The 15,313-nt window shown below is 46.6% G+C and overlaps 1 protein-coding gene across 2 annotated transcripts in view; it reads left to right on the top strand.

Annotated features, from left to right (window-relative positions):
• Positions 1-465: 465 nt before the first annotated feature.
• LOC119448495 (frequenin-1-like) overlaps positions 466-15,313 on the top strand; it is a 530,094-nt gene continuing 515,246 nt past the window's right edge. For both annotated transcript variants that reach the window (XM_049660784.1, XM_049660783.1), the window contains exon 1: positions 466-1,563. In XM_049660784.1, coding sequence (XP_049516741.1) covers positions 1,470-1,563 — 94 coding nt within the window. In that variant the 5' untranslated portion in view covers positions 466-1,469. The remainder of the gene's footprint in view (positions 1,564-15,313) is intronic.

The following is a 15,313-nucleotide window of genomic DNA, read 5'->3' on the forward strand; positions in this document are numbered from 1 at the left end:
CTGTTCGAACAGTAATAGTAATGGCAACTAAAGAAACGGTTGAAACAGTACAACACAGTCACGGAAACGCAGGTCGTTCTTATCTCTTTTTATAGACCACAGCGAAAAACGACCCCAGGAAAACACACAAACGCCAGCACCCTCAAGAACACACAAACACGCATAGACGCTCACGCAAGTGTGCGAGCACAGAAAGACAAAACGGCCAGCGTATCGCAGGCGTGTTTCGTTGAAGTTAACAGAGAGGGCGCTGCCGAGCAGGGGAAAAAAAGGAAGGCCGCGAAGGAGCGAAGGAAGACTGCGACTGGGGGGAAGGAAGGGGCGAAATAAAGTGGGGATCGGCGCGTGGTTGCCCGTGGCAACGGGACGGTTCCGCTCCCCGCCGCTGCCTTCTCACCCTTTTCCTCTCGCGCCTTTTTGCCAAGTGCGGCTCCGGACCCCAGGTCAGTCGAAACTCGGCCGCCGTACTGGGAGCCCGTGCACGGCCCGTCGCCTGAGACCCGTCCCCTCCTCCGCAGAACTCACCCGTGGAAGGGGTTGCAGCCCACCATCCGTCCCGCTACCCTCACTTCCCGGCTCGAGAAGTCGTTTCGCGGCCACAGTGTGCACATCCCCTTTGGACCCCGGGTGTATGTGTATGTGCGCACCACCGGGTGGCAACCTGTTACTTGGACCCTAACACGAGCGCGATGAAGACTTTGTGAACTGTGCCGTAACTCGCCACGACTATCGGCTCCACGGATTGTAAGCTGCGGGTGCTACAGGACAGCACTGTGAACTTTGTGCAACGATCTTCCAACGAGAAAGGAAACAGGCTGGGATGTTTGGTTGTTGCAAATTTGTTCAGACAAAAACAAAAAAGAATACTTGCCGCTAGTGTCGCGAGAAGGAGGCCCACTGACTCCTACGCAGTTCTTCTAAATTTCTGCCGAACTTCGGACACACTAATCGAGACCTCGTTGCCATTCCCAGTGCAAGCTCAATCGAACCTGTAATAGCTGTGTGCGGATCGTGAACTACTGTTCTGTTGTTAGCGCATCGGCTGTATAAGAAACGTTCTGTGGGTTTGCCATTCCTCCACGTTCGTCGATCCGCGAACTTAACGGAAGGAGCTCAGCAGGGAACGTTGTGCAATCTCAAGTTGTGGTACAGTCTGTTATTTTTTTTTCTTCGTTTTTCGCGTATCCTGGACAGAGCGAACGTTTTGTAAAATAACTAAGGGGAAACGCTGCTCCTTAAGAAAACAAGGGGCAGAGAGAGAAAAAAAAGAACAACAAGGCTATTTCAGGCGGCGAACTGAGCACTGGGCGGATCGCACGTTTTGTGGTAACTCGCTTCCGGCGGCGGGCACCCAAGTGAGCTGTCCTCCCCGAGGAGCGCAATCGTCCCAGCGGCGGCGAACTCCGATGGCGGGCAGGCCGGACGACCGGCTGACAGCGACCCCCGTCTGATGCCGACGCCGTAGTGCCATGGAACGTGGGCGCCGCATCTTCGGAATCATGGGCAAACGGGCCAGCAAGCTCACCAAGGACGAGATCCGGGAACTCGAGGAGTCCACCTACTGTGAGTGCTACTTATGCGTGCCTTCTTTACCCTCGGTTTTCCTTTCTTCTCGTTTTTCTTTCTTTCTTTTTTTTTTTCTTCGTGTGACAGTGTGCGCGGCTTTGCCGGGTGACGTGAAAATAGATGAGCCCGTTGGCCGTGAGTTTCATTTCTAAATGAACGTTGCGAAACTCCGAGAAGGAGATACAAAATTTCGAAGCCCGAGGGAATAAATGCGAGGAGATGCTGGCTATACCGATTCCCACGGATAATGGCAATGGCCGCGACGTGTGAAAGTTTATGGCGGCTGTGTACTTGCCACATTGCTCGAGCTGCATAATGATGGCTATTTCGTTGTTTAACCGCAAGATGGTAATTTGTGGCAAGCGCGCGGGATGGTTTCTGGAGTTAGCTTGCACACCTTTCGGCGTATTTTAGTGAAGATGTTATAGAAGCGACGCGGGATCTAACATGGTTTCAACACTGCTGCGAAGTTAGCACAGACCCTCAGCGTCTCCCGCAACGTTGCCTGGTTAGTTTTAAATTACAAATGGTGTCTTGAAACCAGCATGAAGTAGTATGAGTGTTGTAAGTAATGGTCACATTCTAACAAACGAAGGCCAACAACCGGTTGGACGAGCCCGCAAACTCCGGGTAACCTGTCACATGTGATGTTGTCCGTCCGTATGTGCCCTTTATTTTGTAACACTCGAGCACTTTTTTGTTCGCACTTTAGTCTTTCACAAAGCTTTCTTTTTTTTCTACTCTTTTTCTATTCAGACATTTTAAAGCATTCAAATTACTTCCGGGGCGCTTTCTTGAAACTGTACATGCTTACATACTCTTACTTACAGCGCATCGAAGCTGCATCACTCTGCGATGCGAGGTGTCACTGTTGCTGGCGATTTGCGTAGATTTTCCGCAGATTCTATTTGGTGATTGTGTTTGTGGACTGCAATGGAGTCTTGCGTACACAAGCACATCACTGCTATGGCGCATCGTCATTTGCAGGAACAGGCAAGAACTTTGGTGAGCCCATATACGATGAAAAAAAAAACGTAATGTACAGTTGTCACAACTTTATTAATATAAATATATGCATGTTGAGATCGCGACCCAAAGCGTGATTTTTTTTTTCTTAATTGTCTGATACAATTCGGCGAGAATGAGAAGATGTGAAGTGGTGATTATGATGAGTCTATGCCGATGATAAATGTTGAAGTGCGGTCAAAGCGCTCACGGCATTCGAAGACATAAAATACCCTGAGTAAGTGTAACTACCTTTTATTTAATACTTGAAGAAGTCTCGCACGTGACGACACATAAACACGAGAAGTACGTAGAAAGAGCTGCAGTGAGTTTGCATGTTCCGCCCCCGATGTAACCATGCTGTTACGCAAGAGACTTGTGCCGGATGAGCAAGAAAAGAAAAAAACAAAGTAAACTCTGTTGCTTGCGACGTCCTTTCGAAGTGATGCCTCGTGACATATTGTGCCGCGACTTCTCTGATGCAACAGCGACTTATCAGGCTAATGCACGCTTTTGAGCGATTCTTCTACGCACTGCGAGCCCGCGTATGACATAGGGAAGAGTCGGTAAACACAATCGCACTGAGTTTTATTTCACCTTCGCGAAATACGAAATCCCCGTCGACTGCCGCACGTTGCACAGGGCGCCATGTGAATGTGACAGCTGCCTGGCGAGAGCTACAGAACACTCACTGCAAGTGCGTACTGACACACTCGAGAGACCCGTCATGCTTGCCAGAGAGTGGAAGGAAATAGAGAGAGAAAAGATACTTTTCGGATTACATTGGGTTATTGTGCAACGAAGTGCGCTACAAGCAAAGGCTTTCGCGCTAGAGTCTTGGTCTTTGTGTGCTTGAGCATGTATCGTCTTCCATGAATTCAAGTTAACTCCATTCAGTGGCGTTGGGAGAATGCCTAACTGAAACACACGCACGCGCGCTAACCCGAAACGGCTACACTGAAGAAATGTTACTTCCGTTAACATGGGCGTGGAGTGCGACTGCAGAGCTGCCGAGATTTTCGGCAGTTGAGCTGGTAAGTCTGTTTCGAGACATGTTCTTCTAAACGGAGCCTCATTGCTCATTGGTTACAGCCCGTAATGCGCGACTTCATTTCTTTAGTGTTTTTGTGCGCGTTTGTATGTGTAATTTCCGGCTTCGTACAATTTGTTCCGCCGCTTGAGCGATGAATTTCGCGGCATGACTATTAGTTCTTTGTTCGCACACCTTTTTCTTTTCGTTCCGCGCTTTTTTTAAGCCTTTCGTGTCGAGGAAAGACACCACAGAGTTTTAAATCACACTGGCAATTGAAGCCTGTAATGTCACCTGGCATAATTTTGGCGCTCTTCTTACAGTTGACGTAATAGTTCAGCGAAAACCCGCTAGGCGTGTAGACGTAATTAAAGGCGAAATGAGACATCCACCTAATCATAGCAATTGCTACAACGGAGCAATTCCTTTTTAACAATTGCTACGATTATGTGGATGTATCATCCCCCCCCCCCTTTAATCTTCTTACAATTACTATACAGAGGCGTGCATTTCCGTGAAAACGAAGTTTTTAATTTTATTGAAATGTCTATATATATATATATATATAGATATATATATATATATATATAACAGTGCAAGCTCACAGCGAAATATTACCAGCCACGTCAATATTAACACATTTGAGTCACAGTTTAAAACATCTTCAACACATTTGCCGCCAATGTACTCTCTCGTAGGTAATGCAATTTCCCCCTCACAGCAAGCATAAAACGGACGACGTATTATCGCGGTAAAGTTTCAAATTAGCGAGAAACAACCAATCAAGTTTTGAATTGGTACGTTTCGAGCTATTATATTGTGACTGCAGAGGACAATGACATTCCCTACGGCCTATGGCACTGGGCACAATTTTTTTCTCGGACGATTGCCCGTCTGGATATTGGTTGCTATTCAGTTTTGTTACTTGGCACGGTGTGAACATCGGAGCACCACCCTGATGCCCCTCTACAATTTCGTTGACGCCAGGGCTACGCCAGCATTCTTTCTATAACCTGCTGGTTGATAAACTATTGCGTGCTCTGGAAAACGCTGGTATGTTGCAATGCGCTCGCATTATCAACTCGCCCACCTATATCATGCATTCGCCAAAGCATGCCATAGGTGATCAGAAGAAAAATGCAGTCCAACTTACAGAGTGTTAATTTTTTTTAGTCCTTTTTAGATGTATTTGTGCGCTACTGAGTTTGACAAATTTTACAGCATCCGATGACTGTTGGAAAAATTAGACCTAATTCTGTTACATAAAGGGGTGCTCGAAATCAGTAAATACAAATCTGATTAGTAATCGCATATAGTTAATTGATTGTCCATTCAAACACTTGCTATGTTCTATAGTCGGATACAACTTAAGTCTGCAGTGAAGCCTCGCCCACGCCCTTATAACCACCAGCTGCTGTACGTCCGCGAGGCTGCAAATAGTTCGTACTTCAAACTTTCCCTGTTACCTAAATAAGGCGGTAATCACAAAAATAAAATTATAAGTGCCTAATTTTACACGTTTTCACTCGTCTATTATAGTGGAACGTACAAGTACGACAACTACAGTCGTATCAAGTACGACGCCATTTTGAAAAGGTCGCATGACGACGATTCTGTTTGCCTCTGTGATTGGCTGGCGGAGTAAGACAACCCCGCGCGGTCCGTGTGCCTTTGTTGCCAATTGCTGTTTCTTTAAGTTGTGTCCTACTACACTATCCCTCTAACGTACCCCGCCGCAAGTGCGAGATGATGTTAGATGACACGTTGCTACGACATGTGTTCTTCACGTAGTTCCCATGTTTGCAATCTTCAGCTTGCTCCACCCTCTTTCCGTCTGCGTCTCCAATGAAAGTGTTTCATGCTCTGGTTAACTCTTCACGATTTCCGCTACTAAACAGCTTGATCAGACACGCTAGACTTACATCCACTCTGGCGCACTATCATGAGTTGAATATATCTGCTTTTTATCACCACACCGAAGTGTTTAAATGGTGTTTATTTATTTTTTTTGTCTACACTATAGAAGACTGGAATGCTTTACCTATGTCACGTCCGATCTTTATCGCTTCTCGAATCCTTTTTATGTATTATTAATCATTGATCTTGCATTCTATCTTGTTTACATCTTTGCAATTTCTGTACCTTTTATTCGCCAATGTTATGCTAGACCTTCGACAAGAAAAATAAATAATTAAATAATTAGGTGAGTTTTTATGCATCGGTACGCGCTAAGGCCGTCTGTTTTATGTAGCGAACCTGTGATCTGCACATGTCAAACATTAATCAAAGTACTCGTCGGCATATATTACTTTGCGCAGCCGAGAGAACACGTTCGCCACGACACAAGATTGAAAACGAAGCAAAAAGGCAGGAGGAACCGATTTATTAGAGAGCCAGAGAACCGCTTACTTGCGTTTTCATATTGCTCTGACACATTTTCCTAGCTATTGAAGGGAAATGTGTGAAGCGAGGCTTAGTGCTTAGTAAATATAACCATCGATTAGCTTCCGCTACCATTTGCATTAAGCAAAACAGATTATATTAGCTCACGTAGTGCCATTAATGAACCGAGAGACAGCATTATTAGGACTGTTGAGTGTGTATAGAAGAAAAAAAGAATTTGCAGTTCCGGTACAATTCGCAAAGCTTTTTAGGGTTAAGTGCGATTTGCCATTGACCAGCAGACGTTATTATATGTACGGCAGCCCCGTTGACTGGAATCGCGCACAGCTTTAGCGTAAGGACTTTTTGTGCATACAGGCCCTGGCGGGCTCAATTTCCAAAGTATTCTTTTCGCAAGAGCTGTTTGCCTATGGGCCCAGGGCCCGAACTAAGAACAAAAAGAGCACGTGCCATATGTATAAGGCAACAACAAGTGCTTTTTCTGAAGAGTAAAGAGCTGGTATAATTTGACGCTTGCAGGACTGTACCCCCATGTTTATCTTATTCCATGGCAATGGGGCTGGCCCTGCGCAAATTGAATCCGTCAGGGCGGCGGTTCCCTACCCATTATGCTCAATCTGGGGCGAACCTGAAACAGATGATTATTTCTCCATTAAGAGAAAAAAAGCATTACAACTTCGCTCGGTAGCATTGTGCTAGATTTGCCTCTGTTTGTAATGGCTTTCTTTCGAAGCCTCAATATTTTTTTTCAGGAACACAAATTATTGCCCCGCAACCCGGAATTATCTTGCTTAATCCCATCAATGAACTTGCTAAATTGTTTCTTTTAAAAAATTATATTTTGTTTTATTTTTTTATTTCTATCTTCTTCCGCACCCAAAACTTATTTTTTATCTGCCTGTAACATGTGACAACTTGCAAATGAATAATTTACCTTGTAAAAATAACTATAAGAAGAAGAAGATCAGCAGCGACAACGACGACGAACGCATTCAGTGTTAATCTGGTTAGTGCGACATCTTTTTTGTCTTTTACTTGGCATTTCTTGTTTTCTTGTTTTAAAATATGAATTTTCTTTAGCATTCCCACTGCCGCCCGATTCTTGGCCTATCCCCCTTAGTGGGTGCGAGCCATAACGGAGGTGCATCATCATCATCATCATCATCATCATCAGAACGCATTCAGAGCGCGAGGAATTTCTCAAGTTTGCCGATATTTCGTGATGCGTAACCCTCGCGATATTGGGTCCCAGGGATGTAACCAGAATAATAACCTTTCGCAATGCTGCACGCATTTATCGAGACGGAGTATGCGTCGCAATATGTCGGAAGATGTTCTTGCTCAAAGCAAGAACATCTGCCGCCCATGCTCGGAGAAGAAAACATAGGCCCTTCGCTAACCTCCGACATCTAGGTCCCGCTGTCCTTGAAGGGGGCGGTGCGTTTGCATAACGTAACGTTCGCCGCGCAGAACAAACGAGTGGAGTGTTGGCTCGCGTTGAACGCCTAGCCAATGTCGATGCCGCAGTCGTTCCGCGGCGTAGCGTTATTTCCGGACGATTGTTTCGCCGTGACACCGACAGGACGAGCTTTAACGTCGCGTGCGAGGGCTGCGAACGACAACGTGGCCGGAAATTGCATTCCCTGGGATTACTTTAAAGTATACGTTTCCCTCTGCTATTATTTCCAGCGCGCCCGTACGCAAATGCGTTATAATATGCGACCTAGGAATAGAGGCATCTGTGGGCTGCATCTTGTCCGCAAAAAAAAAGTGCTCGAAAGATAATACTTTGGCGGTTTATATAGAAAACGAGTTCCATTAAACCTGTTCCATGATTTCCCGTTAACCTTATCGCGTTAGATTCTCTTCAATCATGTTTTATACCTAAACGCTGTGTATTGATGTGAATATACAGTATAGTGTATTCCCCAACTGCTATGCTCTCGAAGGACAATAGCAGTATTGTAATTAAAATAAATAAAGATAAATAAATGGCTAACGTCGTTTTCAGCTACATTTTAGTTTGTAGCGCGATGGACGAGTATCTATCTATGCAGTTGTGTTAGGTATGGTGATATACGCGAACGCAGATGCGTGTTCGTTTATAATGCGCCGTTATTCCAGCACTCAGCGGCGTGCTTCGCTTGGAGTTTGTGTTCTGTTTACACTGCCTGTTCAGACTATAAGGGTGTTTCAGCGAACACTTTCAAAAATTCTTAAAGGTTGCCTGTGGCAGATAGCACAATTCAAGTTCATGATCTGGTCTACTCGAAGAGGCGGACATTACGTGCACAAAAATTGAAATGCATAATGGACTAATTAACAGAAATTCACTAATTAAGTTTTTAATTAAATACCTGATGGCCCATATTGCAATTTACAAATTGCAGCCGTGGAGTTCGCAAGGCGGATCCACTTGGAACGAATTCTCGGGATGACACCCGTTTCGAGATATTAATTCCCGAACATTGCAGAGAAATGCGTTGGCGTTCCAGTCATGTTCTTAACAAAGCGTCGCTTTTTACATTGAAGCACAAAATTAACTGGAACGCCAATGCATTTCTCCGCAAAGTTCGGGAATTATTATCTCGAAACTGGTGTCATCCTGAGAATTAATTCTAAGTGGATCCTCCTTGCGAACTCCACGGATACAATTTGTAAATTGCGATATGGGCCATCAGGTACTTAGTTGAAAACTTAATTAGTGAATTTCTGTAAATTGGACCATTATGCATTTCAAGTTTTGTGCAAGTAATGTCCGCCTTTGCGAGTAGACCAGTTCATCAACTAAAATTGTGCTATCTGCCCCAGGCAACCTTAAACAAATTCTGAAAGTGTTGGCTGAAACACCCCGTATATATATATATATAGCGTGTGCGTGTACCGCACACACGTTCAAGCTGCACCCTTATCAGCGCAGCTGGCGCCTTGTATGTATACATCTATAAATGATGCAAATGATGGCCGTTACATTACTTACGTTACATTACACTATGTCACGATATATTTCTGCCGCGGAGTAGATATTTACTTGATCGTTATTCAGGTGCGCGTTGTGCGAAGAGTTTCGCTCCATGTTTACTGCGGCTTGTTTCCTTTTTTTTTTCTCTCACCGGTAAAAACTGAAAAAAAAAATCAGGAGACTCTGCCCTACCCAACACCTCGCTTGCAAACAATTTCGAAGCGAGCAGCACAAACCGCGCACCACTGCGACACGCGCCCCACGCCCTTGGCGCGCCTGATAAAACGGGCTGCGATTAAGAAAGCTGGCGCGAATGGGGCAGCGGCTGGCGCGCAGAGATTAAAACCCACAGTTGGTTGGCGATGCGAAGCACGTCTCGAGCGACGCCAGCGCCCGTGGTCGGGGCCGTGGGCTCAGTTTGGAGCACGGCTCGGAGAAACGCGTTACCACCCGCGCGCGCGGGCTCTGGGCTCTAATGGAACGCATATAGGCATCGTTCTGCAGCGCAAAATTGTACGCGCACGCAAAGACGCCGGGGCTTTGAGCCGCTCGTTTTCGGAGATGCATCACGCTCGCTGCGTGCGCATCGCGGTGTGACATGCACGGGGTGCGTTGCCTCGCACCGTGCGGGGAAGCGCGCGGATGTAAAACGTGGTTCTATGGGCGCTTGCTCGGCCGAACTTACATGCGTCCTCTTGGAAAGTGCGTGCCTGACACGCCTTCTTTAGGCCTCTCTATCGTACAGATCCACGGAGGTAATGAATGCGCGCATACAATTTATTGAACAGCGCGCACTTGCGCTTCAATCTATACAACCCTGCGAAAGGGAATTACGGCGTGCCGTTGCTTATAGTAATTTGTACTCGTTTGCGGGGATGAAGCGGCGGAGGTTTTCGGATCACCTTTTTAGATGATCTAAGTATCCAACCTCATTCTTTATTGCACACTAATTATGTGAATGTTCTCTTCAACACGAGTGAACGACGCAAAAATCAGAGTTGGGAAATGGTATTCATTCTCTCAAGCGAGTATGACTCTTTCTCTATCGATTCGAGCGGCGTACATCATTTCAAAGCGCCCAATCTGCTCCCTACTCATTTTTGATTATACTGCTTATACGTCGATCATGCACGACCATGAGTGGTTTCATTTCGGTCAGCGCAGTGCAAGAGTTTGGACTGTTTGCTGTCGACGTCAACGTCGACCTATGGCCACTGATGTCGCCCTTGAGCTGAAACCACGTGACGCGTTTCGCGCGAGTGTAAACACGATGTGAGGCAGCCGATGACGCAATAACACCGGTATGAAAGAAACACCGTGGCGTGTTCGCCCCACGTTTGCCAGCCAACGGAAATTGCCACAGCACAAAACATGCTTTTTTTTTTCGCACTGGAAATTTGCTTTTAAAACGTCGCCAGACAGTACAATAAACTTGCAAAACATTACAAAACCAAGTTTTTTTTTCGTTTTACATTTCATATCTTATTTAATTCAATACATCGGCATAATCTACGAGAATGGCCGCTGTTCGCGAGGTGCTGCGAGATTGGCACGGAGGGTGATCCCAAGTTGTAGCGTTGCATGTAACCGAGCTTCGCGTCGCGTGACTCTACTCTACACTGTCATTGGTTGAGCCACGCCTGATACTGTGACGCGAGGCGTATCTTTAACAGTGGAGCTGTTTAAGCCGAGTGTTTAGTCCGTAACATGCGAGCAGAAAATGCGGGCCGATCCTGGCGGTACTGCCGAAAGGATCCAAGCGCAGTGGCACATACCCCTGTCAACCAGCGAAGCTGAGCCTGGCTAAGTCTAGATAAGCATGGTTGGGACTACTTAAGCTTAGTAATCGATTAGATATCGATAGCCATCGATAGCTAGTCGACAACCGATCAATAATCAATAAATTCCGGAAAATGTTGGAGATGACTTGGTAGGGCTTAGCCATAGCACAAATACGTGGCCAATACCTTGCGATATCCAATCTATAGCCAATCAATAGCTAATAGATAATCGATCAATAATCAAAACATTCCGGGAAATACTGCGGATGACTTGGTAGTGCTTAGCCTAGCCCAAAAGCCAAGACTAGCTGTAAGTGCCAGGCCATCAGCTCTGCTGTCTCTAGCATTGCGCCTCCAGTCCAAGCTACGTTAACTGTTTTTTATTATTGTTTTATTTTACTTTCTTCTCCCCTCGAGTGAAATCGGTGGCGACGTGATTTCAACAGCGTGCTCGTCGAAACTATGCCCGCGTTCCGCAGCCGCGTGTCAATCTCGTGTGAAATCGCGCCACGCGGGTTCCAGCTTTATGTGGTTGGTAACTTTGTACGCACGCTACTGTAAGCGACCAGGACGGTCGCAGCTACGAAGCTGCACAGCGGAAAATCTACACTGAGGCAATATGTGCGCGCGCAACTCATTTTCCGTTGCTACGCAAGGGAAGTGTAGCGGTGGGGGAACGTCTGAGCTGGTTACAGCGCTATACCTTCCTTCCAAGAACTCTAGCCCGCGACAAGCCCAAACTGCGCACCTTCATGTTCATCCTGCAGTATTCGCCTATAGTAGATATCGAGCACTGTAATAGTCTGCAATCAAGTAAGAGAATGAGAGAGAGAGAAGTTGCGAGGGAAAGATAGGGAGGCTAACCATGCTGAGCCCTGTTGGCTACCCGGCGCTAGGGAAGGGATAAAGGCGAGTGAAATATGGGAATAAAGAGAGAAGTTCGCCGTATGCATGGACGCATACGAAATGAAGCGTTCATCTGTCAGTTGATCAGAGACGATCATATAGGCTGGTGCATCTCAAGTGTTTCAGCAGCGCTTTCGTGACTTTCCACATCGCAAACGCATGAGGCCATGATCCCAGCATTTTCTCTTCTGCGAAATGGCCTGTCGTCAAATCACCCTAAATCCGTCCGAAATAGCGGGGTCCGTCTTACAACCGCTTGTCACGTTGTCGATTTACCATTGCCACTACTACCTTTTCGATATCGCGTTGACCGCTATCATGAGGTGTGAGCCATCTTACCCAGGCCAATGAGAAAACGCTCTCTTGTAAGAGAAATTTCGCGACTACGGCCGCAAATATATTTTACTCGAACAGCAGCAAAAACATTCCTGTCTTTAATAGTTTTCCCTTTTTTGAAAAGGGTAACTGTTTGTGCGCCAACGCTTATCTGTGTTAGACAAAATGCAGAGTCATCTTAGCAGGGTGGGTGGGTGTTTGGGCTAAATGGTGATCGACTGACCTAGATGCAGCTCGTCCTTGTCTTGTCAACGTCCACGTTTAACCTTCGCGCTGTACACACACGATACAAAGGCAAACTAGCAATGCATTTCCATCGTAAGCGCTGTTTGTCATTGGTCGGCAGCTTTTGGTAATGTTATGCCGAACATATCGATTCACTGATATATTCTTTTACGAAAAGTTCTAACATGCAATCTTTCTTGTGAATACGGGCCTCCATACTTTGGAGGATTAATATTTTATTTTGCTGTTTTCATTTAAGAACTAGGTGAGTATTACAGAAACCCTAGGGAATTTCGGCGACCGCAATTTGCAACAATTCTTTTATTTTCATTCTTTTTATTGACTCGCCTAAAAGCGGCCACTCGGTGAGATTGACGATAAGACTGACGAAAAAAAAAGACTAAAAACTTCAGTGCATGTGCATTCATACTTTTGTGTTCATTCCTTTCACTCTTGCGTCTATTTTATGTCGTTTGAATGGCCTGTTTTAAAAAATTGGCAAACCCATTGGAAGAGAAAGTATAATAGAAAAAAGTGAAACTTATTTGCCCACGGCTGGTCGAATATCAATAGCGCCTTTGCACAATCTGAACCCTTACCTTTCCTTTGCACCATGGAGAGCGGTGACAATGTCGGGCTGTATTCACAGAGCTTTTCGATCGTACATGCGTTTGGCTACTGGCCTTCGCTAGTAGTATGCCGAGCATGAGAATTGGCTAATGTTGGCTCATATGAAAATTTCTAGCGTAAGAGCTTTGGGTTTTTCTTAGTGCCGCCAAAACATTGGTCCTGGACCCTTATTCACAAAAACTTTTTTACACTTTAGTGCTGTTCGTAGGAGCAGGTGTCAATCGTGGTGTCGCACCGATAATTGGCAAAGACGGCTGTCCAATGGCAAACAGCACATGCAAACTAAAAGCTTCGAGCATTCCGCCCCTGAAAAAAAATGCAATAGCGACGAAAACGAAAAAAAGAAAACAAAATTTTGGAGGACGCTTAAGGCTTCGCCTTTACGATTTTTCTGACGGATTTACTTTGAGAAATTCAATTTTGTTCAGTAATGCCTCTGCGCCACGCAGAGGACCTGTGTGGTCGAGGTGGTTCGGGATGACTTTCTCCGCCACCAACGCTGGCGCTTACGCCGACACGGACGCCGATGTCGGATTTTCTGCGACACGGGGCCCTCAACGCTATCGTGTTAAAAAAAATAGAAAATAAAACGCCAGTAGAGTGCGATTCCACATGCCCCCGCAAGAAAGCAGCCGCAGAAACTTTTGGCAAAAACTTTGTGCGAACAGTTCCACATAATTCTCCATTATCTTCCACAGACGTTTGCAGCAGTCCACGTATTCTACACTCATGTCTTGCTTGGCACATTCGCTATTTATTTATCGCACTACCATGAAGTTCGCTTTGGCGTCGGTGATTATACACGCAGCAACCAATATCGCAGCAGGCCGATATCAACCCGTGGCTGATGACGGCTACGACCGACACCGTTTTGTGCCAGTGAAGGTCATAAAGGAGCACCGACATGTATTCTTGTTTCCTGGTGTTTTTTTTTTTCCTTAATGGTTATCTGTCCACCAAGTAATTAGGTTATGGAGCCTCAACTCTCCGAGGATGCAACGAATCCGCCCAGTACAATCGATGCATGTTACAGTGCGATCTTGCCTACGACTGAACTGATTGAGAGGTCGACGGCACGAGAGCCGTGAGGTGAGACGGATTCATTCTTCCCTGAGGAGCAATAGGCAGAGGACTGGGCTTATTCCGAGTCAAATATCGGCAGCCACGCAGGGAAATACAATGTAGAAGGGGACGATTCGGCGTCGCGGGCACGTCTTTTGACGACGCGGTCATGGTGACAGAGAGAATACTGAAAGAGGACAAGCAGGAGGTCGACTAGATGAGCGTCTGGACCTCTCAGAGGGAGGGAGTTAAAGGAAAGTTGAAAAAGGGGGAGGAAGGGAGTGAGAACCCCGGAGCAAGCACAAAAGAGGATGCACAACACGACGCGGTCACTCAGGCCGGTGCACTTCAACAAATGCAGGATCGCGCGAACTTTAGCCTCCGACCACTGCACCTGCCTGCGTAATGCGAGATTAAATAGTTAGCCACACTATGTTGCCACTACTTCCGATTTCCAATCTGAATTTTGGGTGACGCCAATACAATAATTTTCCTTTTCGCGCTTCCTACGGGTTCGAACGCCGCTTCGCCTTCGTTATCTCCGGGATCATCAGGTCGGGAGCGATGGATGATAAGAAAAAAATAGATTCGACGAAAAGGAATCGCTAAGTTATATCAGCCCTAATTCAACGGCGGCAGTATGGTTGTGCTTGGTGCGCCCTACGAACTAATCGCATTAAAAGATGACGCAATGAGCTACTAGCACTCGAGGAATTCAGGCTTTACTTGCAACTGTGGAGTCGACATACGAAGCAAAGGCACAATCAATATCTTCCTGTCAATGCGCCTTCAACATTTGCTGCTCTACAGAGTATTGCGCCGTCGACAGTGATTCAGGTCCCATTTACGATGCACGATCTGTCTCGTACTGGCGCCTCTCGCATCGCGTACCAGCGGCAACCTTCGTACTTCAGAGCGCTTCGGTGCTGGACGCTATTGAGAGAAAAATCGGCGGCCTCAAAGCTTCTAGAATAGACTGCACCTATCAGTGACTGCGGCAAAACAAACCGGAGAACTCAAATGATGACTTCTAAATGCATGGCTAGCAATCCGAATCGGGACGAGTTTTAACCGCGCGGACAACTAGGAATATAAAGCAGCGCAGCTTGTAACGGTGCACGACACCACCGCTCAGACTGTCGCATGCTTACAAGCTGAGATTTGACTCGCCCTCGCTAGCGAGCACAGCTGGCTGGCACAGGCCGTGTGGTAAAGGGAGCATGCGCGCACGCGCGGTGAGTTCTGATTCGGTGCGCGTCGTCGCCAGTCAACTACGCGGGCGCGCAGCGCACTGCCGTCGCGGGCGGCCTTTTGACCTTCGAGCGCCGACGGCCGAAAGCGCACGTCGGAAGTTAATTACGTAATGCAGCTGCAGTTTGGGTGAAGGGGGTGGTGCGCTGCATACCC

This window comes from Dermacentor silvarum, chromosome 1 (assembly GCF_013339745.2).
Source record: "Dermacentor silvarum isolate Dsil-2018 chromosome 1, BIME_Dsil_1.4, whole genome shotgun sequence".
Lineage (NCBI taxonomy): Eukaryota > Metazoa > Arthropoda > Arachnida > Ixodida > Ixodidae > Dermacentor > Dermacentor silvarum.